Source organism: Macaca thibetana, chromosome 20, assembly GCF_024542745.1.
Source record: "Macaca thibetana thibetana isolate TM-01 chromosome 20, ASM2454274v1, whole genome shotgun sequence".
NCBI classification, from domain to species: domain Eukaryota; kingdom Metazoa; phylum Chordata; class Mammalia; order Primates; family Cercopithecidae; genus Macaca; species Macaca thibetana.
This window is the reverse complement of record NC_065597.1, coordinates 32,883,306-32,909,937: the sequence shown is the minus strand read 5'-3', so window position 1 is coordinate 32,909,937 and position 26,632 is coordinate 32,883,306. Positions and strand designations below refer to the sequence as shown.

The window sequence follows — 26,632 nt, the reverse complement described above, 5'->3', positions numbered from 1 at the left end:
CTTTTAAGCTGGTTGGGAAAACAGGACATTTCTTTAATATTGTTTCAGGTAATCTGTTTTTTAAAAAATGTAATCTCTCTTTTCAGAAGAAGCTGTCTTCCCTGTTAGAGTTTGCTCAGTATTTACTGGCACACAGTATGTTCTCCCGACTTTCCTTCTGTCAAGAATTATGGAAAATACAGGTAAATTTGAGATTGCAACTCTGGCTCTCCAGTGTTCCAGGCAATGTTCTGTTGATCGAGATGGAGGCAACAGAGTACCTGGGTTTTCTCGGGAATTCTGCCGAGCTTCTCATTAATTACAGAGAGTGGATGAAAAAGGGTTTAGAAATCATCTGTGGATTGGAAAGAAAGTACCTTCAATTACCATTTTGTCACTATTTACCTATCATTAGTAACTAGTTTATTAGAATAAAATATATTATAAAACATGTTTAGCCTTCTTGGGTTTATTATTATTAAGAATTTTCCAGAGCAGTATAGTAAACTATTAAAAAAAAAAGTATGTAATTTTTTTTCAGAGACAGGGTCTTGCTATATTGCCCAGGCAGGTCTTGGACTCCTGGCATCAAGCAGTCCTCCCTCTTGGGCCTCCCAAAGTGCTGGGATTGCAGGGATGAGCCACCATGCCCAGCCTAATGATAAAATATACAAATGATTCTTACCTGCTCTATTTTGAAGCATTTTGAACTTAGTAGAATTATAGACTTTCAATGAATGGAAAGAATGCAAAACATTTGGTGGTACTAAACGAAATTAGTAAATACACAGAAAAAGCAAAGAACCAAGGTGATCATTTATTCACCTTGGTTCGTCATTTTTTTCCCATTCTTTTTTCTTCTTCTTTTTCTTTTTTCTTTTTTTTTTGAGATGAAGTCTTGCTCTCTTGCCCAGGCTGGAATGCAGTGGCGCCATCTTGGCTCACTGCAACCTCTGCCTCCTAGGTTCAAGTGATTGTCTTGCCTCAGCCTGCTGAGTACTTGGGACTACAGGCGCCCACCACCACACCCAGCTAATTTTTTGTATTTTTAGTAGAGATGGAGTTTTACTGTGTTAGCCAGGGTGGTCTCAAGTATCCTGACCTCATGATCTGCCCACCTCGGCCTCCCAAAGTGCTGTGATTACAGGTGTGAGCCACTGCGCCTGGTGTTTTGGGGTTTTTTTTATATTTTTGAGACAGGGTATTGCTCTGCTGCCCAGGCTGGAGTGCAGTGGAGCGATCTTGGCTCAGTGCAACCTCTGCCTCCCAGGTACAAGCGATTGTCCTGCCTCAGCCCCCTGAGTAGCTGGGATTACAGGCACGTGCCACCATGCCCAGTTAATTTTTATATCTTTAGTAGAGATGAGGTTTCACCATGTTGGCCAGGTTGGTCTTCAATTCCTGACCTCAGGTGATCTGCCCATCTCGGCCTCCCAAAGTGCTGGGATTATAGGCGTGACCCACTGTCCAGCCTTTCCCATTCTTTTATCCAGCATACATTATAGGGTTCATTAGATTTTTCAGTTACTGCTTTGGTCCCTGCTCTCATTGTCATCTAGCTGGGGAAACAAGCCACTAAATCCACAAGAAGTGCGATGCTACAGGTGCTCACAGGTTTACGAAGAAGAAGATAGACATGCCTATCATATTGGAGAGTTAGGGAAGCCTTCCTGCACAGACTGAAGAGTGTGAGTTAGGGGGATGAGAAGGGGAGGCCACAGGGAGATCAGGGCACTGTGACTGGGACACAGTGTTCAGTGAGTGGCACAGGGTCTGAGCTACTTGGAGGGTTATCAAATGGGAGAGGGTTGAGTGAGAAAGACAAGGGACACGCACAGGGCACACTGAAGGCTGACTTTTGTCGTGGCAGCTACGAGGAGCCAGTGAAGGCTTCTGAAGGAGCGATTGTCATGTCGGGTGTTTGTAATACTGTGTTGGCTGCAGTGTGGAGAAAGAGTTGGAAGTAGGCTCCACTGGAGCCCCGGCTGAAGCAGTAGGAAAAGGGAAGGAGAAGCAAGTGTTGGGCAATGGTATGTGCGTGCCCAAAGGCCAGGGGGTTTGAAAACAAGGACAGTTTTGTAAAAAACAATGTATTTCAGGCTCTGATTTTTGCTTGATGTTAATTTTCAGTACAGCATGGTTTTGAAGAACCTAGGCTGAACATTTTGTAGGAAAATGCACGCATAAAGGACTCAAACTACTGTTTTTTTTTTTTTTTTTTTTCAGAATTCTTTGTTGCTTGAAGTGGTGTGGCATCTTCATGTACAAGGCATCGTGAGCCTGGAAGAGCTGCTGGAAAGGTAGCGTACTAACGATGATTCGGTGTTACTGTTTTTGCAATCTAGTCTAGTATAAATTATATTTCATAAGCCCAAAATCAGATGGGTTTCATTTTTGGCTTTGAAATATAATTTATACTAGACTAGATTGCATTGCATATTTAGACTAGACTAGACCTGGAGGAACTGTTGTTTCATTATTTCAAGAGAACATCTGTGTTTTTGTGTGTGTGTGTGTGTTTTTTTTCTTTTTTTAGTTTTTTTTTTTTTTCTGAGACAGAGTGTCACTCTTGTTGCCCAGGCTGGAGTGCTGTGGCACAATCTCGGCTCACTGCAACCTCCGTGTCCTGGTTTCAAGCGATTCTTCTGCCTCAGCCTCCCAAGTCGCTGGGAATACAGGCACCCATCTCCTCACCCAGCTGATTTTTGTTATTATTTATTATTTTTTTTAGAGATGGAGTCTCGTTCTGTCGCCCAGGCTGGAGTGCAGTGGCACAATGTCGACTCACTGCAACCTCTGCCTCTTGGGTTCGTGCCATTCTCCTGCCTCAGCCTCCCAAGTAGCTGGGACTACAGATGCCCGCCACCCTACCCGGCTAATATTTGTATTTGTATTTTTTTTTTTTTTTTTTTTTTTTTTTTGAGACGGAGTCTTGTTCTGTCTCCCAGGCTGGAGTGCAGTGGCACGATCTTGGCTCACTGCAAGCTCCACCTCCTGGGTTCACGCCATTCTCCTGCCTCAGCCTCTGGAGTAGCTGGGACTAAAGGCACCCGCCACCATACCCGGCTAATTGTTTTGTATTTTTAGCAGAGACGGGATTTCACCGTGTTAGGCAGGATGGTCTCGATCTCCTGACCTCGTGATTCGCCCGCCTCGGCCTCCCAAAGTGCTGGGATTACAGGTGTGAGCCACTGTGCCTGGCCAATGTTGGTATTTTTAGTAGAGACAGGGTTTCACCGTGTTAGCCAGGATCTTGATCTCCTGACTTTGTGATCTGCCCGCCTTGGCCTCCTAAAGTGCTGAGATTACAGGCGGGAGCCACTGTGCCTGGCAATTTTTGTTATTTTTAATTGAGATGGGGTTTCGCCATGTTAGCCAGGCTGGTCTCAAACTCTTGACCTCAGGTGATCCACCTGCCTTGGCCTCCCAAAGTGCTGGGATTACAGGCGTGAACCACCTTGCCTGGCCTTTTTTTTCGTTTTGAGGTGGAGACCCACTCTGTCACCAGGCTGGAGTGTAGTGGTGTGATCTGGGCTCACTGCAACCTCCACCTCCCAGGTTCGAGCAATTCTGCCTCAGCCTCCTGAGTAGCTGGGACTGTAGGTGTGTGCCACCACATGCAGCTAATTTTTGTATCTTTAGTAGAGACAGGGTTTCACCATGTTGGCCAGGATGGTCTTGATTTCTTGACAGTTCTTGGATTACAGGCATGGGCCACCATGCCCAACCGGAATAATATTTTTTATTTCATTTTTTTGAAATGGAGTTTTGCTCTTGTTCCCCGGGCTGGAGTGCAGTGGTGTGGTCTCGGTACACTGCAACCTACGCCTTCTGGTTTTAAGCGATTCTTCTGCCTCAGTCTCCCGAGTAGCTGGGATTACAGGTTACCCGCCACCACGCCCGGCTAATTTTTGTATGTTTAGTAGAGATGGGGTTTCTCCATGTTGGCTAGGCTGGTCTTGAACTCCTGACCTTGGATATGCCTGCCTTGGCCTAGAGCAAAATTTCATCTCAGAAAAAAGAAAAAAGAAAGAAAAACCTGCTGCCTAGTATATATGCACCTAATCTCAGAGCACCAAAATCTATGAAGCAAAAATGGCCAGAATTAAAGGGAGAAATAGACATTCCAGCAATAATCATTAGAGATTTCAATACCCCCCTTTCAGTAATGGATAGAACAAGTCAGATTAAGAATGATACAGGCTGGGCGCAGTGGCTCAGGCCGGGCACGGTGGCTCACATCTGTGATCCCAGCACTTTGGGAGGCCGAGGCGGGTGGATCACGAGGTCAGGAGATCGAGACCATCCTGGCTAACACAGTGAAACCCCGTCTCTTCTAAAAATACAAAAAATTTGCGGGGCGTGGTGGCAGGCGCCTGTAGTCCCAGCTACACGGGAGGCTGAGGCAGGAGAGTGGCGTGAACCCAGGAGGCGGAGCTTGCAGTGAGCCGAGATCGCACCACTGCACTCCAGCCTAGGCGACGGAGCGAGACTCCGTCTCAAAAAAAAAGAATGATGTAGAAGTTGAATGCTACAAACCAGCTGACCTGACTGACTGTGGAATACTCCACCTAGTAGCAGAATGCGTATTCATAAGTTTAAATGGAACAGTCCCCAGGATAGAGCATAAGGTTTAGGCCAAGGCCAGTTGCGGTGGCTCACACCTGTAATCCCAGCACTTTGGGAGGTCAAGGCAGGCGGATCACCTGAGGTCAGGAGTTCAAGACCAGCCTGTCCAACATGGTGAAACCACGTCTCTACTAAAATTACAAAAATTAGCCGGGCATGGTGGCAGGTGCCTGTAATGCCAGCTGTTCAGGAGGCTGAGGCAGGAGAATTGGTTGAATCCAGGAGACGGAGGTTGTAGTGAGCTGAGATTGTGCCATTGCACTCCAGCCTGGATGACAAGAGTGAAGCTGTCTCAAGAAAAAAAAAAAAGATTCAGGCCATAAAACAAATAGGAATACATTTAGAAGGGTTGAAATCATTCAAAATATGTTCTCTAACCACAAATGAATTTAATTAGAATCAGCAACATAAGGGAATTGGGAAAATCCACAATATTTGGAAGTTGAACAACATAATGGGTCAAAGAAGTCGAAAGGGAAATTAGAAAATAACTTGAGCCTGGGCGAGGTGCCTCACACCAGCCGTCCCGGGCGCGGCGACTCACACCAGTCATCCAGCACTTGGGGAGGGCAAGGTGTGGGACTCCTGAGCCCGGGAGTGTGAGTCCAGCCTGGGCAAAGTAGTAAGACCTCCAGCTGGGCGTAGTGGTCCGCACCTGTTGTCCCAACTACTCAGGAGGCTGAGATGGAAGGATTGCTTGAGCCTGGGAGGTTGAGGGTGCAGTGACTGTGATTGTACCGCCGCACTCCAGCCTGGGTGACAGCAAAAAACTGTCTCAAAAAAAGAAATTGAGACATATGGCTCAGCTGAATCCCCTGATGATGGGACTGAGTTGAGCCATCGGTCTGTCTGTGTGTGTCTCCAGCCATCCCGACATGCATGCCGTGGGAGCATGGCTCTTCAGGAATCTGTGCTCCCTTTGTGAACAGATAGAAGCATCCTGCCAGCATGCCGACGTCGCCAGGGCCATGCTTTCTGGTACGTTCATGACAAGACGCGGGTTTTTGGGTAAAACTCATTTTGATCTGTGATAATGCCTTTTGCTCTCAAGTGCTCTGGGAGACAGAACAGCCTCTCTCCCTGTGGCCATGGGGAGAGGGTCCCCATGGACACGGCTCCCAGTCTTAGCCTGTTGTGGGTTCACATTTAACTTGACTGGTGTGGAAATAGTAAGTTGGCCCATTGACATGTGTTTAAGTGTTTCCATGCACCTTTCCCATAGAGTGACCGCAGCTGCTGCTGCCCTCTGAAGCAGCAGACCCCTGCTTTGCCAGTAATTCCTTTTTTTTTTTTTTTTTTTTTTTTTTTTTTTTTTTTTGAGACAGTCTCCTGCTGCTGCCCAGGCTGGAGTGCAGTGGCATGATCTTGGCTCACTGCAAGCTCCGCCTCCCAGGTTCAAGTGATTCTCCTGCCTCAGCCTCGTGAGTAGCTGGGACTACAGGCATGCGGCACCATGCCTGGCTAACTTTTTTTTAAATTTTTTGTAGAGACGGGGTTTCATTAGGTTGGCCAGGCTGGTCTTGAACTCCTGACCTCGTGATCCACCCGCCTTGGCCCCCCAAAGTGCTGGGATTATAGGCGTGAGCCACCATGCCTGGCCTTCCTGAGGAATGATATTACGAGAAAAACTTGGGACTGTAATGTTCCCCCATAAACTAAGAAGGTGCTGAGAGACCGAGAATGGCTCGGACCAGTCCAGCCTGACGAGGACGTACACTCAGTGCACTCCCGGATGGCGGCAGGACAGCCCTAGAGAGCTGCCCCACCCCCATCTCGAAGGTGCATTTAAGCTCAATTTCCGGCTCTTTGCCTGCTGTGTTTGAGTGATGAGACTCTTTTCCTTGGTGAGTTTTCATATCCTCTCTGGGATATTTGGGTTCTCAGGGACACCTGCTGGGAGACCCATCCCACTACAAATGACGCCTACTAATAAAAATTAGGCTGGGTGCGGTGGCTCACACCTGTAATCCCAGCACTTTGGGAGGCTGAGATGGGTGGATCACGAGGTCAGGGGATCGAGACCATCCTGGCTAACACGGTAAAACCCCGTCTCTACTAAAAAATACAAAAATTAGCTGGGTGTGGTGGCGGGTGCCTGTAGTCCCAGCTACTCGGGAGGCTGAGGCAGGAGAATGGCGTGAACCCGGGAGGCAGAGCTTGCAAGTGAGCTGAGATCGCGCCACTGCACTCCAGCCTGGGTGACAGAGCCAGATTCCGTCTCAAAAAAAAAAAATTGATGAGAAACTGATCCGTACAGGTAGCTTGTGGGTTTTTCCTTTTTCCTAAAGCTTTTTGGTGGCATGAGCGCCTTAGCATTCCTGAGCTACTGTGACCTGGTCCCAGATAGGTTAAGTTTAAATCAAAGTTAGAAAATATTTCGGATTTCAGTCCTTTTGATCTTAATTTTTAAAAAGCTGAGAATCCCTTTCCTCGCCCATCACATTCCTGAGAATAGGATGCTTCTGGGTCCCTCTAGTCCTCTAGTCTTGGAGATTGGTGGGCGAGAGAATCCGTGAGACCTTCCTTGGAAACTACTTTTATTTAAGCGAAGAAAATTGGGCTGGGTTTAGTGAGTCATGCCTATAATCCCAGCACTTTGGGAGGCCAAGGCGGGTGGATCACGAGGCCAGGAGTTCAAGGCCAACCTGGCCAAGAGGGTGAAACCCCGTCTCTACTAACAATACAAAAATTAGCTGGGCGTGGTGGCAGGCACCTGTAATCTCAGCTACTTGGGAGGCTGATGCAGAGAATTGCTTGAACCCGGGAGGCGGAGGTTGCAGTGAGAGCGATCGCGCCATTGCACTCAAGCCCAGGCGACAGAGGGAGACTCCGTCTCACAAAACAAGAAAGGAAAAAAATCTTCCTATAAATTTGTTCCCTTTCAAATAGAACTGCAACAGAAAAGCATCTGGCTCATCTAAGGGTTCTGATTGGGTCTTGTGAATGCTAGTGTGGCTGTGGTCAGGTGAGCAGTAACTTCTGTAAGGTTCCTCTCAGGCTAGGAGCTGCTCACAGGGGTCCTGGTGGGCCCAAGCCGTATGCTCCTCTGAAGTGGATGGTCTGTGCCGTTCACAGTTGCTTGGAGACCACGATGTTCATAAATACTTTGGTTTTGTGGTTTTTCAGATTTTGTGCAAATGTTTGTTTTGAGGGGATTTCAGAAAAACTCAGATCTGAGAAGAACTGTGGAGCCTGAAAAAATGCCGCAGGTAGGAGGAAAAGTCAAGTGAAGAGTTTGGAGAATCGGCCTCATGAAAATAGACTGCAGCTTGTCCTTATTCCAAGTGTTGAAATGTATCTATGTGTCTCTCTTTTGAAACATGCGGTTTGCAGTATTTATGGGGTACATGTGATACTCTTATGTGCATGGAGTGGAATGATCAAGTCTTTATATAGAGTATCCATCAGCTCCGGTATGTATCCTTTCTGTGTGTTGTCAACATTTCAAATATTACAGTTATTTTGAAATATACAATCAGTTGTTAACTGTTGCCGCCTCACTGTGCTGTGGAACATGAGAACTTCTGTCTAGCTGTATGTTTGTACCCGTTGACCAACTCTCGTCATTTCCCCACCACATATACCCTTCTCATCTCTGGTATCTCTCATTCTACTCTACCTCCACAAGATCCACTTTTTAGCTCCCACATATGAGTGATAACGTGCAATACTTGTCCTTCTGTGCCTGGCTTATGTCACCTCACATAATGGCCTTCAGTTCCATTCCTGTTGCCGCAAATGACAGGATTTCACTTTAAAAAGAATAGCCGGCCGGGCGCTGAGGCTCACGCCTGCAATCCCAGCACTTTGGGAGGCCGAGGCGGGCGGATCACAAGGTCCGGAGATCGGGACCATCCTGGCTAACACGGTGAATCCGCTTCTCTACTAAAAAAAAAAAAAAAAAAAAAAAATACAAAAAATTAACCAGTTGTGGTGGCAGGCACCTGTGGCCCCAGCCACTCAGGAGGCTGAGGCAGGAGAATGGCGTGAAACCTGGAGGCAGAGCTTGCGGTGAGCTGAGATTGCGCCACTGCACTCCAGCCTGGGCGACAGAGTGAGACTCTGTCTCAAAAAAAAAAAAAAAAGAACAGCTGAGGCTGGGCTCAATGGCTTGTGCCTATAATCCAGCACTTTGGGAAGCTGAGACTGGTGGATTCCCTGAGGTCCGGAGTTCAAGACCAGCCTGATCAACGTGGTGAAACCCTGTCTCCTAAAAATAAAAAAAAATTAGCTGGGCGTGGTGGCGCATGCCTGTAGTCCCAGCCACAGGCGTGGAGGCAGGAGAACTGCTCGAACCCAGGAGGTGGAGGTTGCAGTGAGCCAAGATTGCGCCCTGCACTCCAGCCTGGGTGACAGAGCGAGACTCCATCAAAGCTGACTAGTATTCCATTGTGTGTATATACCGCGTTCTCTGTATCCAGTCATCTTGTTGGGCACACAGGTTGATTTCATACCTTGGCTATTGTTAATGGTGCCGCAGTAAATGTAGGAGTGCAGATGTCTCTTCAGCCGACTGATTTCCTTTCCTTTGGCTGTACGCCCAGTAGTGGGATTGCTGGATCATATGGCAGTTCTTTTTTTTCTTTTTTTTTTTGGAGACGGAGTCTCGCTGTTGCTCAGGCTGGAGTGCAGTGGTGAGATTTCAGCTCTCTGCAACCTCTGCCTCCTAGGTTCAACCGATTCTTCTTCCTCAGCCTCCTGAATAGCTGGGATTACAAGCGTGCACCAACATGCCCAGCTAATTTTTGTATTTTTTTTTTTTTTAAGAGGCGGGGTTTCACCCTGTTGGCCAGGATGGTCTCGATCTCTTGACCTCGTGATCTGCTTGCCTTGGCCTCCCGAAGTGCTGGGATTACAGGTGTGATCCTCCGTGCCAAGCAAAAGTGAGGCCTTCTGGGCTGGTAGTTCTGTTTATAGAACTACCCAACTATTTAGAAACCTCAATACTATTTTCCATAATGGCTGTATTAATTTATATTTTCACTAACAGCATATATGAGTCCTGTTTGCATCCTCACCAGCATTTGTCATCTTTTGTTTTCTTTTTTTTTTTTTTTTTTTTTTTTTGAGACGGAGTCTCACTCTGTCACCCGGGCTGGAGTGCAGTGGCGGGATCTCAACTCACTGCAAGCTCCGCCTCCCGGGTTTACGCCATTCTCCTGCCTCAGCCTCCCGAGTAGCTGGGACTACAGGTGCCCGCCACCTCGCCCAGCTAGTTTTTTGTATTTTTTTAGTAGAGACGGGGTTTCACCATGTTAGCCAGGATGGTCTCGATCTCCTGACCTTGTGATCCGCCCGCCTCGGCCTCCCAAAGTGCTGGGATTACAGGCGTGAGCCACTGCGCCCGGCCCTTTGTCCACTTTTTAAATGGGATTATTTTTGTTTTCCCTGCTGAGTTGTTTGAGTTCCTTATATATTCTGGATATTAGTTCCTTGTTGGATGAATAGCTGGCAAATATTTTCTCCCATTTAACAGGTTTTCTGTATTGTTTCCTTTGCTGTGCTGAAGCTTTTTAGTTTTTATTTTCAGTTTTTTTGAGACGAAGTTTCACTCCGTTGCCCAGGCTGGAGTGCCACGGCACGACCTCGGTTTACTGCAACCTCTACCTCCCAGGTTCAAGCGATTCTCCTGCCTCAGCCTCCTGAATAGCTGGGACTGCAGGTGCCACCACGCCCGGCTAGTTTTTCTATGTTTAGTAGAATGGGATTTCACCATGTTGGTCAGGCTGGTCTTGAACTTCTGACCTCATGACCTGTCCGCCTTGGCCTCTCAGAGTGTTGGGATTACAGGCATGAGCCACTGTGCTGGCCTTTTTTTTTTTCGTTTTTTTGAGATAGAGTCTTGCTCTGCCTGGAGTGCAGTGGTGCCTCTCGGTTCAAGCTCCACCTCCTGGGCCATTCTCCTGCCTCAGCCTCCCAAGTAGCTGGGACTATAGGCATCCGCCACCACGCCTGGATAATCTTTCTTGTATTTTTAGTAGAGATAGGGTTTCACCTTGTTTTTCAGGCTGGTCTAGATCTCCTGACCTCGTGATACGCCCGCCTCGGCCTCCCAAAGTGCTGGGATTACAGGCGTGAGCCACTGCCCCTGGCCATTTTTTTTTTTGTTTTTTAGTAGAGATAGGGTTTCACCTTGTTTTTCAGGCTGGTCTAGAACTCTGACCTCAGGTGATCCACCCACCTCGACTTCCCAAAGTGTTGGGATTACAGGCACGAGCCACCATGCCGGCCTAGTTCTGGGTTCTCTGTCCTGTTCCGTGGGTCTGTGTGTGTGTGTGTATCAACCTCATGCTCTTTTCATTTCTGTAGTCTTGTAGAATGGTTTGAGCTCAGGCGGTGTGATTTTTTTTTAGCTTTGTTCTTTTTCCTCAGGATTGCTTTGGTTATCTCTGTTCTTTCTTGGTTCCATGTGGATTTTAGAATCTTTTTTTCTATTTCTGTGAAGAATGTTATTGGTATTTTGGTAGGGATTGCATTGAATCTGTAGATTGCTTTGGATACATCCCAAATTTTCATTCCCTTTTGGAGGTTCCTGAGCCAGTGGCTGACATTTCTATACTGCAGTCTGTGGGCTTTGTTTGAGGAAGTCTGTTTTATTGTTACCATGAGTTGTTCCCTGAGTAGCGGTGTGCTTTAAGCCCAGGAGATGTGAAGAAGGGAAATGGACAGTGGCACCTTCTCACCGTCTTCTGGCTCTAGAGGCATCAAGGGTGAAAGTCTTTAGTTCCATAGCCCAGATTCAAGGCGTGTGCTTCCTCTCTCCACTGAAGTACTGCAGCAAAACTCTGTGCCTGCGAAAGCCAGTGTCCTGCCCAGTCCTAGGCTCACAGCCTCAGGCCATGCTGAGAGCAGCCTTAGGGTAATTCCAGAAAGTTCAGCCTTCTGACTCTGTCTGGGTCCCTTCAGTGTTGGGATACTTTCTAGACCTATGAAGGTTTTTAATTTGTAAAGTCCGTTTCTTAGAGTAACAAGTAATAATTCCTTGTGTGATGCAGGTATCACATAAATTACAGAAAAGTACCACGTGATGGTAATTCACATTCTATTCTGACAGGTCGCGGTTGATGTACTGCAGAGAATGCTGATTTGTAAGTTAATTGCCCTGTGGCCCAGACTGTAAATGACTTAGTTTGCTTATTAGCAAGTCTGTCCGTTTTCTGCCTTTCCATTTGAGGTGTTTCTCCCCCGTATGTTTCACTGTGTAGAGTCCTGGTACTGGAATGCCCTTGTTTTGGTTGTAATTTGGTGTGGATTTACCTTCCCATTCTTACTCTGGTTTCCAGTTCCTAGCGGCTTTAGATTTAATTTTCAGAGCTGTGAAGGGATACCATGTTAATGTGTGGGTAACAGGGAAGCATTTTATTGTCTGTGTTTTGATTAATGGCTTCCAGATTGTAGACGTCTTGATGGATGTGGGCCCTCTGGAGGACTGGAAGTGGGTCCCATGTCCGAAAGCACTTGGGGATTGTTTCTGGGGGGCTGCCACTGTATACTGACATCTGTTTTCTGTTCCTGGCTCTGTCGTCAGTTGCACTTGACGCTTTGGCTGCTGGAGTACAAGAGGAGTCCTCCACTCACAAGACCGTGAGGTGCTGGTATGTTCTTGAGGGTGGCCTGCCTGAGTGTGCTGCAGGGGGGTTCCTGCCAAATTAAAGAGCCAAGACATTTTAAACACTTCCAGAGCTTCGGCAGCCCACTCCTGAGCACACTTCCTCTGCCGGTTACGATAACGTGCGTGAGGAGGAGGCGACCGTGGGAAAGCCCTGGGAATGCTCCGGTCAGCCTTTTCCCCGTGAGGATGAGGTCGGAAGGTGCGCCCGCTGCAGGATCCTGTTCCGCCTCTGGAAGTCCTGCACCAGTGCTTTGTCCCGCTCACTGTGACCTCCTCCCCTCTGTGGAGTCTCCCCTTGCTCCTCCTCCCCTGGGTGTGGTCCAGGCTCTAGAGCTTGCCCTGCCTCTCAGCCCCCCACATTTCCAGAACACACGGCAGCCGCGCCTCTACAGACTCCCGCTGCCTGCCCTCCACAGGTCCTGCTCAGATTCACCAGTAGGCAAAGCTTGGGCCTATTTGCTTTTTCTCTCCACGGCCCTGTGGACATGTGCGGAGACCTCTATAGGTGGGGAGGCGGAAGCTGAGGAGTGGGGCTGGGTGGAAGGTGGACGTCGGGGTTTGGTGGAAATGGGGCTCTGGGGTTTGCTTCCCTCTAATGTGGTCAGGGGACCTTGAAGTGAAGTCTTGAGAAACCCGTAGAATTCCCCACCGTTTCCAGGCCTTGTAAGAAATCAGTAGAATTCCCCACCGTTTCCAGGCCTTGTCAACCTTCTTATTCTTTAATTAATTTGCTCCTTATTTCGCATCCCTCACAAGTAACTGTTTAACTGCTCAGTTAAATGTGTTGTACCATTTGGTACTTTTAGTGGAACAGTGAACAAAGCACTGTGTGATTGTCTGAATGTTTGTGTGTGCATCAGTTAGCTTAGGCTGCTGTGACGAAGTGCCAGAGACTGCAGTGTGGATGCAGGTGTGTTTCACAGCGGTGGAGGCTGGAAGTTGGAGGTCAGGGTGCCCCCGAGGTTGGGTTCTGGTGAGGACCCTCTTCCTGGCTTGCAGGAGACCTCCTTTTTCTGTGTCCTCATGAGGTAGAGAGGGGGAGAGCAAGCCCTCTGGTGTCTTCTCCGGGCGGTTATCTCATCATCACCTAGGCCTTCTCAGCACCCACCTGGAGAGGCTGGGCTTCAACAGAGGAACTTTGTGGGGATACAGTTTAGTCTGTGGCAAGGGCTTTTTAAAATAATCTGCATGATAAGATTACTCACACTGATGTCCTGAGCGGCAGATAACCACTGACCTGCTGCTTTTTAAATTTTGTAATTAGTTGCCAATAATTTATTTTTGAGACAGAGTTTTGCTCATGTTACCCAGGCTCGAATGCAATGGTGTGATCTCTGCTCACCGCAACCTCTGCCTCCCAGGTTCAATCGATTCTCCTGCCTCAGCCTCCTGAGTAGCTGGGATTACAGGTGTGCATCACCATACCTAGCACGAGCCTGTAATTTTGTATTTTGTATTTTTTAGTAGACACGGGGTTTCATTGTATTGGTCAGGCTGGTCTCGAACTCGTGACCTCAAGTGATACACCCACCTGGGCCTCCTAAAGTGCTGGGATTACAGGCATGAGCCACCGCGCCCAGCTGGACCCTTGATTTTCTTACCTGGGGAGTCGGCATAAAGTACCCCTTGCTGGTTGCAGGTTGTAAAGCCTCAGGGGGTCTGGGCTGGGCTTTGGTGGTCTGTATGGCCCTACTGGGGTATAGCAGGCTAATAGACCTCAAGTGCTCTTGCCACCTGGCTCTGTGACCCCATTCCCCCCTAGAACGTCCTGTTCTCTCACATAGATGGCCCAGGAAACCGTAGTCCCTTCCATTCCTTCCTCATCTTCATGGACAGAGCTGGCCTCAGCCCCTGTTGTGACTGCAGTGTTTGAGGCCCTGGTGTGCTGGGCTCTTCTCCTCGCAGGCTTGGCACGACCCTCTGGGGGAGTTCCGTTTTGCAGAGAGTGCCGCTGAGGCCCCGTGGGGTTGGCTTCTGCTGCTCCACTCCTGGGTGCCGTGCAGACTGCCCTTCCCAACCTGTTTCCTTCTGCTTGCCTCCGCTGCTCTGCTCCGTGGGCTTCGCCATTGCCTTGTCTCCTTTATCGTTGAATTGCCACCTCCTTGGATTCAGTTTCACATCCATGGTTATAGTGGCCTGGCCAAGAAAGCCCCTTCCTTCCTTAAAGAAAGGGCGAGGGCCGGGCGCGGTGGCTCAAGCCTGTAATCCCAGCACTTTGAGAGGCCGAGACGGGCAGATCACGAGGTCAGGAGATCGAGACCATCCTGGCTAACACGGTGAAACCCCGTCTCTACTAAGAATGCAAAAAAAAAACTAGTCCCAGCTACTCGGGGGCGAGGCAGGTGGCGTGCGGGCGCTTGCTGTGCGCCATTGCACTCCCAAAAAAAAAAAAAAAAAAAGGGTGAGGCCGGGCACAGTGGCTATCCCAGCACTTTCGAGGGAGGCTGCAGATCACGAGGTCAGGAGATCGAGACCATCCTGGCTAACACGGTGAAACCCCGTCTCTACTAAGAATGGCGGGAACCTGGGAAGCGGAGCTTGCAGTGAGCTGAGATCCGGCCACTGCACTCCAGCCTGGGCGACAGAGTGAGACTCCATCTCAAAAAAAAAAGAAAGAAAGAAAGAAAGAAAGAAAGAAAGGGCGAGCCTGGGCCAGGCGCAGTGACTCACGCCTGTAATCCCAGCACTTTGGGAGGCCGAGGCGGGCAGATCATGAGGTCAGGAGATCAAGACCATCCTGGCTAACATGTGAAACCCTGTCTCTACTAAAAATACAAAAAAAAAAAAAAAAAATTAGCTGGGCATGGTAGCAGGCGCCTGTAGTCCCAGCTACTCAGGAGACTGAGGCAGGAGAATGGTGTGAACCCTGGAGGCGGAGCTTGCAGTGAGCCGAGATCGCACCACTGCACTCCAGCCTGGGTGACAGAGGGAAACTCCGACAGAGGGAAACGCTGTCTAAAAAAAAAAAAAGAAAAAGAAGGGGCGAGCCTGAGCCACAGTTTGTGCTGGGATCGATGAGTGGCGTGCAGGGCACCCTCCCTTTCCTGAACCCTCTTTCTGCTGCATTGGCAGGTTCGGCGTGTTCAGTGGACACATGCTCGGCAGTGTCATCTCCACAGATTCTCCGAAGAGGTTCTTCAGTCACACATTGACTCAGATACTCACTCACAGCCCTCTGCTGAAAGGTGGGCCCCGAGCGGAGGCTGCTCAGTTGCTGCCCAGTTTGGGGATTGTTGTTGCGCTGTTGCCTTGGTAACGCTGACGGGAGACACCAGGAGCTCTGGGACCTCAAGCAGAGATTGGGTCCTGAGGTGTCTGAGATTGTTACTGAATATCCTTTCATCTGAAAGGAACAGATTCTTATAAGAAAATTCAGAACTATGAGTGGACAAAATAATTGTCACTAAAATAGAAATACCTCTTTTTTTTTTTTTTTTGAGTCGGAGTCTTACTTGCCCAGGCTGGGGTGCAGTGACACAATCTCAGCTCACTGCAGTCTCCACCTCCCAGGTTCAAGCAATTCTCGTATCTCACCCTCCCAAGTAGCTGGGACTACAGGCACCAGCCACCATACCCGACTAATTTTTTGTATTTTTAGTAGAGGTGGCATTTCACCATGTTGGACAGGCTGGTCTCAAACTCCTGACCTCAGGTGCTCCGCCCAGCTCGGCCTCCCAAAGTGTTGAGGTGTTGGCATTACAGGCGTGAGCCACCGCACCCAGCCTAAATTAGAAGTATCTTTTTATTTATTTCTTTATTGGAGACGGAGTTTCGCTCTGTTGCCCAGGCTGGAGTGCAGTGGTGTGATCTCGGCTCACTGCAGCCTCCACCTCGCGGGTTCAAACATTCTCCTGGTTCAGCCTCCCAAGTAGCTGGGATTACAGGCGTGTGCCACCATGCCTGGCTAAATTTTGTATTTTTAGTAGAGGGATTTGACCATGTTGGCCACGCTGGTCTTGAACTCCTAACCTCAGGTAATCCACCCGCCTCGGCCTCCCAAAGTGCTGGGATTACAGGCATGAGCCACTGTGCCCAGCTGCTGTCTAGTCTTTTAAAACTTGGTGTTTGGGTATGCACCTTCTGCTGGAATACCTGATCACCCAGCACAACTCACATTATCTTTCTGCTGGCTGCCCTTGCCTTGCTGGGACTGTGTGATGGTTCTCAACTAGACTGGGTGTCACGTTTGATGGCCCGGGCATCGTCTGCCCAGTAGGTGTCCTGTCACCCATGTATGACAGACTGTTTCCGAGATTCCACTCTTACGAGTGGGGCCAAGATGGACACTTTGAGCTTTCTCTGTGTCTGGCATATCCCCAGGGTAGATGCTGAGGCAGGAAGTGGGTGACAGGTGGAGGACGAGGGATGCATGGATGGCTCCCGACAGGTGCTGTGAGGTGCTCGGGGCTTTGTCATCACTTGGCCGAGCTGAGCTTCCTTTGAACAGCATCCCCACCATAATTGGGTTGTTGACAGTTATTTTATCCCCACCATGATTGGTTTATTGACAGTTTATTTTATTTTATGTATTCATTTTTTTGCTTTTGAGACAGAGTCTTGCTCTGTCACCCACGCTGGAGCGTGGTGGCGCGATCTTGGCTCACTGCAACCTCCACCTCCCAGGTTCAAGCAGTTCCCTGCCCGAACCTCCCGAGTAGCTGGAATTAGAGGTGCCTGCCACCATGCCCGGCTTCTTTTTGTAGTTTGAGTAGAGACAGGGTTTCACCATCTTGGCCAGGCTGGTCTAGGCCTCGTGATCCACCCACCTTGGCCTCCCAAAGTGCTGGGATTACAGGCGTGAGCCGCCGCTCCCAGCCTTATTGACAGTTTAGAAGCAGGAAGGTTGAAATGCAGTTGGTCCGTTGGGAAATATTGATTGTGAATATGACAAAGCATTACAAGTAACTGACTGGGCTTGAGAAACAGAATTGACGATAGAACAAATAGGCAACAAACAGGGAGATGGTGAACTTTAATAATTGAAAAAGTACATATTAATATCTGTTTTCACACTGAAGCTTTGAAATACAACTTTTTGACCAGGAGCAGTGGCTCACGCCTGTAATCCCAGCACTTTGGGAGGCCGAGGCGGGCGGATCATGAGGTCAGGAGTTCGAGACCAGCCTGGCCAACATAGCGAAACCCCGTCTCTACTAAAAATACAAAAATTAGCAGGGTGTGGTGGCAGGCGCCTGTAGTCCCAGATACTTGGGGGGCTGAGGCAGGAGAATCACTTGGACCCAGGAGGTGGAGCTTGCAGTGAGTGGAGATTGTGACACTGCACTCCAGGTTGTGCAACACAGCGAGACTCCATCTCAAAAAATTTTAAAAAAATACAAAAAGTATCTGGGTTATGGTGGCACACGCCTGTGGTCGCAGCTACTTGGGAGACTGAGGCAGGTGGATTGCTCGAACCAGGGAGGTTGAGGCTGTGGTGAGCACTGCACTCCAGCCTGGGTGATAGTGAGACCCTGTCCAAAAACAAAACCCACAACTTCTTGATCTCTGACTCGAAGTTTTTGTCTCTTTCTCCCCATGCAGCATCTGATGCTGTTCAGATGCAGAGAGAGTGGAGCTTTGCGCGGACGCACCCTCTGCTCACTGCACTGTACCGCAGGGTGAGTGGAGGTGGTGTGAGACCTGCTGCCGAGCTCGTGGTGGGGGATTGAGATCTGCCGAGTCCGTGTCATGCTGCCTGCCGTGGACGGCACATCGGGAGGTTCAGGGATGTCTAGTGAGACATGGCTGTCCTCATTGAGGCCACCGTCGGTTCAGGAGACTGAACTTGTCCGTTGGGCTGAGCACCTCCTCCTTGCGATAAGGAGGATTCTCTCCAACCAGTGCTGAGCACGGTGAGGGAGAAACGTCACGGTGAGGGGAGAGACGTCACGGTGAGGGGGAGACGTCACGGTGAGGGGGAGACGTCACCGTGAGGGGAGAGACGTCACGGTGGAGAGACGTCACGGTGAGGGGAGAGACGTCACGGTGAGGGGAGGGAGAGACGTCACGGTGAGGGAGAGACGTCACGGTGAGGGGGAGACGTCACCGTGAGGGGAGAGAGAGACGTCACGGTGAGGGGAGAGAGAGACGTCACGGTGAGGGGAGAGAGAGACGTCACGGTGAGGGGAGAGACGTCACGGTGAGGGGAGAGAGAGACGTCACGGTGAGGGGGAGAGAGACGTCACGGTGAGGGAGAGACGTGAGGGGGAGAGAGACGTCACGGTGAGGGGAGAGAGAGACGTCACGGTGAGGGAGAGACGTCACGGTGAGGGGAGAGAGACGTCACGGTGAGGGGAGAGAGAGACGTCACGGTGAGGGGAGAGAGAGAGACGTCACGGTGAGGGAGAGACGTCACGGTGAGGGGAGAGAGAGACGTCACGGTGAGGGAGAGACGTCACGGTGAGGGGAGAGACGTCACGGTGAGGGGAGAGAGAGACGTCACGGTGAGGGGAGAGAGAGACGTCACGGGAGGGAGAAACGTCACGGTGAGGGGGGAGAGACGTCACGGTGAGGGGAGAGAGACGTCACGGTGAGGGGGAGAGACGTCACGGTGAGGGGAGAGAGAGACGTCACGGTGAGGGGAGAGAGAGACGTCACGGTGAGGGGAGAGAGAGACGTCACGGTGAGGGAGAGACGTCACGGTGAGGGGAGAGAGAGACGTCACGGTGAGGGGAGAGAGACGTCACGGTGAGGGGGGAGAGAGACGTCACGGTGAGGGAGAAACGTCACAGTGAGAGAGAGACGTCACGGTGAGGGGGGAGAGAGACGTCACGGTGAGGGGAGAGACGTCACGGTGAGGGGAGAGAGAGACGTCACGGTGAGGGGAGAGAGAGACGTCACGGTGAGGGGAGAGACGTCACGGTGAGGGGAGAGAGAGACGTCACGGTGAGGGGGAGAGAGAGACGTCACGGTGAGGGGGGAGAGAGACGTCACGGTGGGGAGGGGAGGGAGAGACGTCACGGTGAGGGGAGAGAGAGACGTCACGGTGAGGGGGGAGAGAGAGACGTCACGGTGAGGGGAGGGGGAGACGTCACGGTGAGGGGAGGGAGAGACGTCACGGTGAGGGGAGGGAGAGACGTCACGGTGAGGGGAGAGAGAGACGTCACGGTGAGGGGGGAGAAACGTCACGGTGAGGGAGAGACGTCACGGTGAGGGAGAGAGACGTCACGGTGAGGGAGAGACGTCACGGTGAGGGGAGGGAGAGACGTCACGGTGAGGGAGAAACGTCACGGTGAGGGAGAGACGTCACGGTGAGGGGAGAGAGAGACGTCACGGTGAGGGGAGAGACGTCACGGTGAGGGGAGAGAGAGACGTCACGGTGAGGGGAGAGAGAGACGTCACGGTGAGGGGAGAGAGAGACGTCACGGTGAGGGAGAGACGTCACGGTGAGGGGAGAGAGAGACGTCACGGTGAGGGGAGAGAGAGACGTCACGGTGTGGGGAGAGAGACGTCACGTGTGGGGGGAGAGAGACGTCACGGTGAGGGAGAGACGTCACAGTGAGGGGGAGAGAGACGTCACGGTGAGGGGAGAGAGACGTCACGGTGAGGGAGAGAGACGTCACGGTGAGGGGAGAGAGAGACGTCAGGGGAGAGAGACGTCACGGTGAGGGGGAGAGAGACGTCACGGTGAGGGGAGAGAGAGACGTCACGGTGAGGGAGAGAGACGTCACGGTGAGGGGTCACGGTGAGGGGGAGAGAGAGACGTCACGGTGAGGGGAGGGAGAGACGTCACGGTGAGGGGAGAGAGAGACGTCACGGTGAGGGAGAGAGAGACGTCACGGTGAGGGGAGGAGAGAGACGTCACGGTGAGGGGAGGGAGAGACGTCACGGTGAGGGGGAGGGAGAGACGTCACTGTGAGGGGAGAGAGAGACGTCACGGTGAGGGGAGGGAGGACGTCACGGTGAGGGAGAAACGTCACGGGAGGGGAGAGACGTCACGGTGAGGGGAGGGAGAGACGCCACGGTGAGGGGAGGGAGGGACGCCACGGTGAGGGGAGGGAGGGACGCCACGGTGAGGGGAGGGAGGGACGCCACGGTGAGGGGAGGGAGGGACGCCACGGTGAGGGGAGGGAGGGACGCCACGGTGAGGGGAGGGAGGGACGCCACGGTGAGGGGAGGGAGGGACGTCACGGTGAGGGAGAAACGTCACGGTGAGGGGAGGGAGAGACGCCACGGTGAGGGGAGGGAGAGACGCCACGGTGAGGGGAGGGAGAGACGCCACGGTGAGGGGAGAGACGTCACTGTGTGAGCTGTCACAGCTCCACGTGTTACCTTTGCAGTGGGAAGTGAGGGGGCTGCGGTGGCTACCGGCTGGGAGGGAGGTGAGGGGTCATCTGTCCCACACTGGTTTGCTTTGATACTGAAGGGAGCGGACACTTTTATTTCAGCTCTTTGTGATGCTGAGTCCAGAGGAGTTGGTTGGCCATTTGCAAGAAGTTCTGGAAACGCAGGAGGTTCACTGGCAGCGAGTGCTCTCCTTTGTATCTGCACTGGTTGTCTGCTTTCCAGAAGCGCAGCAGCTGCTTGGAGGTGAGCCTTCACGAGAGCCCGGTGGTGCTGGTCAGAGTGTGTGGGGGTGTGATTTGAGCACTGGTGTCAGCAGAGTCCCAGCTGACTGTGGGTGAGCCTCTCAGTGAAGCCCTTCCCTACCTGCCCGGAACCTGTAGTGCCTCATGTCCATGGAATGGTCCTCGTTGGACACTTCCGTAAGCACTGACTGCTGCTCTGACAGGCCAGAGTGTGCACTGCTGCTGCATTCAAGTCTCTAGTGGTTTGTGCTTGACATGCTGTGATTGCTGTCTAGTCTTTTAAAACTTGGTGTTTGGGTATGCACATTCTCCTACTGGAATACCTGATCACCCAGCACAACTCACATTGTCTTTCTGCTGGCTGCCCTTGCCTTGCTGTAACTATGTCATGGTTCTTAACTAGACTGGGTGGCGCGTTTGATGGCCCAGGCATTCGAGAGCTGCCAGCTGGACAGCATGGTCACTGCGTTCCTGGTTGTGCGCCAGGCAGCACTGGAGGGCCCCTCTGCGTTCCAGTCATATGCAGACTGGTTCAAGGTAAGTGACCTGCCACTCAGCTACCTAACACCTGATCTTCCCAGAAGGCCTGGGAGTGGAGACCATGCTGTCCCTACCTGACACTCTGTCATGAGAGTGAACAATCTTGCTGTCAACTTTGCCAAGTGGCCTCAGCAGATCTTCCTCTGTGTGTGCTGAGGGGCCTGGATTCTCCCTGTTGGGGCCTTGGCCCCTTTCCCTGGTTTCTGTCTCACTTACTTGATGGAGCCTCCTACTGTCTTTTATAAGAAAATTAGTGAAGTCAAGCCTGGACACCATAGGGAGACCTCATCTCCACCAAGAAACACCAAAAACACACACAAAAAAAAACAAGACTATGCAGGTGTGGTGGCAGATACCTGTGGTCCTAGTTAGGAGGCTGAGATGTGAGGATTACTTGAGCCTGGGAGATCAAGACTGCAGTGAGCTGTAATTGCACCACTGTACTCCAGCCTGGGTGACAGAAGGAGACTCCATCTCAAAAAGAAAAGAAAATTAGTGAAATTAGGAAAGGGGGACACAGATGTGGCTGTTGATTTTTGCACATTATACAGTGTCTCTTATTTTCCCTTTTTTTTTTTTTTTTTTGACACGGAGCCTTCCTGTGTCACCGAGGCTGGAGTGCAGTGGTGCAGAAAGCTCACCTTCTCGGCTCACTGCAACCTCCTCCCCCCAGTTTTAAGCAATTCTCCTGCCTTAAACTCCGGAGTAGCTGGGATTACAGGCGTGCGCTACCACGCCCGGCTCATATTTGTATTTTTAGTAGAGACAGGGTTTCACCATGTTGGTCAGGCTGGTCTCTAACTCCTGACCTCGTGATCCACCCGCCTTGTCCTCCCAAAGTGCTGAGATTACAGGCATGAGCCACCGCGCCCAGCCTTTCCTCCTTTTCTTTTTTTGAGACGGAGTCTCATTCTGTCACTCATGCTGGAGTGCAGTGGTGCCATCTCGGCTCACTGCAACCTCTGCCTCCTAGGTTCAAGCAATTCTCCCGCCTCAGCCCCCAGAGTAGCTGGGGTTACAGGTGTTCGCCACCACACCCGGCTAATTTTTAGTAGAGATGGGGTTTCATCATGTTGGCCAGGCTGGTCTCAAACTCCTGACCTCAAGTGAACCGCCTGCCTCAGCCTCCAAAAGTGCTGGGATTACAGGTGGGAGCCACCACACCCAGGCTTACGTCTCTAGTTTTCATGTAAGTCCTGAAACAAGTACTTCCCTTCTTCAGCGGTATCATGTATTCTTCCTTTTTCTTTTTTTCTTTTTTTTTTTTTTTTTTTTTTGAGACGAAGTCTCACTCTGTTGCCCAGGCTGGAGTGCAGTGGCGCAATCTCCACTCACTGCAAGCTCCTCCTCCCGGGTTCACGCCATTCTCCTGCCTGAGCCTCCTGTGTAGCTGGGACTACAGGCGCCCGCCACCAAGCCTGGCTAATTTTTTGTATTTTTAGTAGAGATGGGGTTTCACCATATTAGCCAGGATGGTCTCGATCTTCTGACCTCGTGATCCACCCACCTCGGCCTCCCAAAGTGCTGGGATTACAGGTGTGAGCCACCGTGCCTGGCCTCTTCCTTTTTCTTTGGAACACACACAGTGTTCTCTCTGACAGAAGTTTATGCAGCTGTTCCCAAACCTGAGTGGGCATTAGACTCGCCTGGAGGGGGCTTTGGAAATACAGATCCCAGGGCCCATTTCAGACTGCTGAGTCTGAGCTGAGACCTCAGGGATCCCTGGGCAACCCCTGTGCAAACCCCCAGTTCATGTCGGGAGTTGGGTGTCTTTGAGACATCAACTGTGAAGGGCACTCATGGTTACTCTTTTAGTGCTTGTAAGTAAAGTTTCCATTTGAAGGGTTACTTTTTTGTAGAAGTTTTGGGTTCAGACCAGGTACAGTGGCTCATGCCTGTAATCTCAGCACTTTGGGAGGCCTAGGCAGGAAGATTGCTTGAGCCCAGGAGTTCAAGATCAGCCTGGGCAGCACAGTAACACCTCCGTCTCTACAGAATGTAACAGTTAGCTGGGTGTGATGGTAAGCACCTGTGGTCCCAGATGCTTACGGGCTGAGGCAGGATGATTGCTTGAGGCTAGGTGGTTGAGGCTGCGATGAGCTGGAATTGCATTACTACACTCCAGCCTGCGAGACAGAGCAAGACTCTGTCTCAAAAAAAAAAAAAGGATTCAGTTTGTCTGCCATCACCACCTTGGTGAAGTAGTTGCCTCTTTGTAGGAGTCTCAGCTCCCTGAAATTTTAAAGAGCCACGTGCCTGCATAGCCATCATGACTGCTAGTGCCTGCTCCTCCCTGGGGCCTTCTGAGGAGGTGAGGCTGCACAGCAGGCTGAGCCGCATCTGTTCGTATTGGGAGAAGGTGGGGATTGGTGTGGTGTCAACTCACTTTTATTCCTTAAAGTTCCTTCTCACCTGCCCTCAGGCTCTCCCCAGCTCTGCCGAGTTGGCCTGGGGCTTCCACTAAACTAAGAGGAGAGGCATTTGCTCTGTCCTTAGTGAGGTGCTGAGAGATTTGTGCCAGAGTCCACCTGGTGCTCAGGTCACGAGTTCACGGGTCTCCCAGGTCTCTCGTTCCTCGGTTCCCACGGCGACAGTTGGGTCCACCCTGGTGCTCAGGTCATAAGTTCATGGGTCTCCAGGGTCTCTCGTTCCTCGGTTCCCACGGCGACAGTTGGGTCCACCTGGTGCTCAGGTCACAAGTTCATGGGTCTCCAGGGTCTCGTTCCTCGGTTCCCACGGCGACAGTTGGGTCCACCTGGTGCTCAGGTCACAAGTTCATGGGTCTCCAGGGTCTCTCGTTCCTCGGTTCCCACGGCGACAGTTGGGTCCACCTGGTGCTCAGGTCACAAGTTCATGGGTCTCCAGGGTCTCGTTCCTCGGTTCCCACGGCGACCGTTGGGAGAGGACACTCTGGAGTGCTGTGTTGATGGTGCTGTTTTGGTTTTGTTTGCTTTTTTTTTTGTTTGGTTTTGTTTTGTTTGCTTTTTCTTTTACCTTTTCAAATCAACTTTATCAAAATATAGTTGAAATGAAATAAAATGTATCCAGTTTAAGTGTACCATTGAATGAGGTTTTTTGTTTGTTTTTTTTTTTGTGTGTGTGTTTTTTTTTTTTTTTTTTTTTTTTTTTTTGAGACGGAGTCTCGCTCTGTTGCCCAGGCTGGAGTGCAGTGGCCGGATCTCAGCTCACTGCAAGCTCTGCCTCCCGGGTTCACGCCATTCTCCTGCCTCAGCCTCCCGAGTAGCTGGGACTACAGGCGCCTGCCACCTCGCCTGGCTAATTTTTTGTATTTTTTAGTAGAGACGGAGTTTCACTGTGTTAGCCAGGATGGTCTCGATCTCCTGACCTCGTGGTCTGCCCGTCTTGGCCTCCCAAAGTGCTGGGATTACAGGCTTGAGCCACCGCACCCGGCCTCTTTTTGTGTTTTAAGAGACTGAGTGTTGCTCTGTTGCCCAGGCTGGAGTGCAGTGGCATGATCATAGCTCACTGCAGCCTTGACCTCCTGGGGTCAAGCAGTCCTCCTGCCTCAGCTTCCAGAGTCACTGGGACTACAGGTGTGTGCCGCCACACTCAGCAAATTAAAAAACTTTTTTTTTGTAAATACATCATACTGTGTTGCCCAGGCTGGTCTCGGATTCCTGGCCTTAAGCGATCCCCCCACCTCAACCTCCAAAGCACTGGGATTACAGCCTGAACCACCATGTCCAGACAGTTAGATGAGTTTTGATAAATATATATATGCATATTCAGTCTTTGAACATTTGTTTTTGTTTTGTTTTGTTTTTGAGATGGAGTCCCTCTCTGTCACCAGGCTGGAGTGCAGTGGCATGTTCTCGACTCACTGCAACTCCCGCCTCCTGGGTTCCAGCGATTCTCCTGCCTCAACCTCCCGAGCAGCTGGGACTACAGGTGCACACCACTACACCCGGCTAATTTTTGTAATTTTAGTAGAGATGGGGTTTCACCATGTTGGCCAGGATGGTCTCGATCTCTTGATTTCGTGATCCGCTCCACTTAGCCTCGCAAAGTGCTGGGATTACAGGCATGAGCCACCGAACCTGGCTTGAACATCTGTTTTAATTTTTACTTTTGAAGGCAAATCCCAGCACTGTGGGAGGATGAGGTGGGCAGATCGCTTGAGCCCAGTCGTTGGAGACCACCCTTAGCAACATGGCAAAACCCCATCTGTACCAAAAATACGAAATTTAACTGGGTGTGGTGATGGGTGCCTATAATCCAGCTACTCAGGAGGCTGAGGCAGGAGAATCGCTTGAACCCGGGAGGTGCAGGTTGCAGTGAGCCCTGACTGTGCCACTGCACTGCAGCCTGGGTGACAGAGCGAGACTGTCTCTCATAAAGAAAAAAAAAAAGCTGGGAGTGGTGGCAAATGCCTGTAATCTCAGCTACTAGGGAGGCAGGAGAATCCCTCAAATCTGGGGGGCAGACGTTGCAGTGAGTCAAGATTGCGCCATTGCACTCCAGCCTGAGCAACAGAGCCAGACTCTGTCTCCAAAAAAAAAAAAATGTACACAGTGTTGCACGCTTTCAGAAAGACCAAGGTGAGCCTTCAGTTCCAGTTGCAGTTCAGGTTTCCTGATGGATATTAACTCGCTGAGCTTTCACCAGGATCTCCTGTGCGCTCACACGGGGCCACCAGGATCTCCTGTGCTCACACGGGGCCACCAGGATCTCCTGTGCTCTCACACGGGGCCACCAGGATCTCCTGTGCTCACACGGGGCCACCAGGATCTCCTGTGCTCTCACACGGGGCCACCAGGATCTCCTGTGCGCTCACACGGGGCCACCAGGATCTCCTGTGCGCTCACACGGGGCCACCAGGATCTCCTGTGCGCTCACACGGGGCCACCAGGATCTCCTGTGCGCTCACACGGGGCCACCAGGATCTCCTGTGCGCTCACACGGGGCCACCAGGATCTCCTGTGCGCTCACACGGGGCCACCAGGATCTCCTGTGCGCTCACACGGGGCCACCAGGATCTCCTGTGCGCTCACACGGGGCCACCAGGATCTCCTGTGCGCTCACACGGGGCCACCAGGATCTCCTGTGCGCTCACACGGGGCCACCAGGATCTCCTGTGCGCTCACACGGGGCCACCAGGATCTCCTGTGCGCTCACACGGGGCCACCAGGATCTCCTGTGCGCTCACACGGGGCCACCAGGATCTCCTGTGCGCTCACACGGGGCCACCAGGATCTCCTGTGCGCTCACACGGGGCCACCAGGATCTCCTGTGCGCTCACACGGGGCCACCAGGATCTCCTGTGCGCTCACACGGGGCCACCAGGATCTCCTGTGCGCTCACACGGGGCCACCAGGATCTCCTG

The 26,632-nt window shown here is 51.3% G+C and overlaps 1 protein-coding gene and 1 long non-coding RNA gene across 8 annotated transcripts in view; both read left to right on the top strand.

The window, feature by feature from the left end:
- The window catches only part of FANCA (FA complementation group A), an 82,476-nt gene that overhangs the window by 7,053 nt on the left and 48,791 nt on the right, over positions 1-26,632 (top strand). For 6 of the 7 annotated variants that reach the window (XR_007721869.1, XM_050772870.1, XM_050772871.1 and 3 more), the window contains exons 5-14: positions 87-182; positions 2,206-2,279; positions 5,474-5,586; positions 7,735-7,817; positions 11,663-11,696; positions 12,137-12,203; positions 15,293-15,405; positions 17,762-17,838; positions 20,608-20,749; positions 21,152-21,285. Coding sequence is in view for 6 of the 7 variants with exons in the window: in XM_050772870.1 (XP_050628827.1) it covers positions 87-182; positions 2,206-2,279; positions 5,474-5,586; positions 7,735-7,817; positions 11,663-11,696; positions 12,137-12,203; positions 15,293-15,405; positions 17,762-17,838; positions 20,608-20,749; positions 21,152-21,285 (933 nt within the window). In the remaining variant the exon portion in view is untranslated. Of the gene's footprint in view, positions 1-86; positions 183-2,205; positions 2,280-5,473; positions 5,587-7,734; positions 7,818-11,662; positions 11,697-12,136; positions 12,204-12,289; positions 14,490-15,292; positions 15,406-17,761; positions 17,839-20,607; positions 20,750-21,151; positions 21,286-26,632 lie in introns of those variants that run through there. The other variant, XM_050772873.1, reaches the window with a different exon arrangement.
- LOC126943945 (uncharacterized) lies at positions 21,294-25,687 on the top strand. Its single transcript, XR_007721907.1, has 2 exons — positions 21,294-23,904; positions 24,055-25,687. It is a non-coding gene; the product is annotated as an uncharacterized LOC126943945 (long non-coding RNA).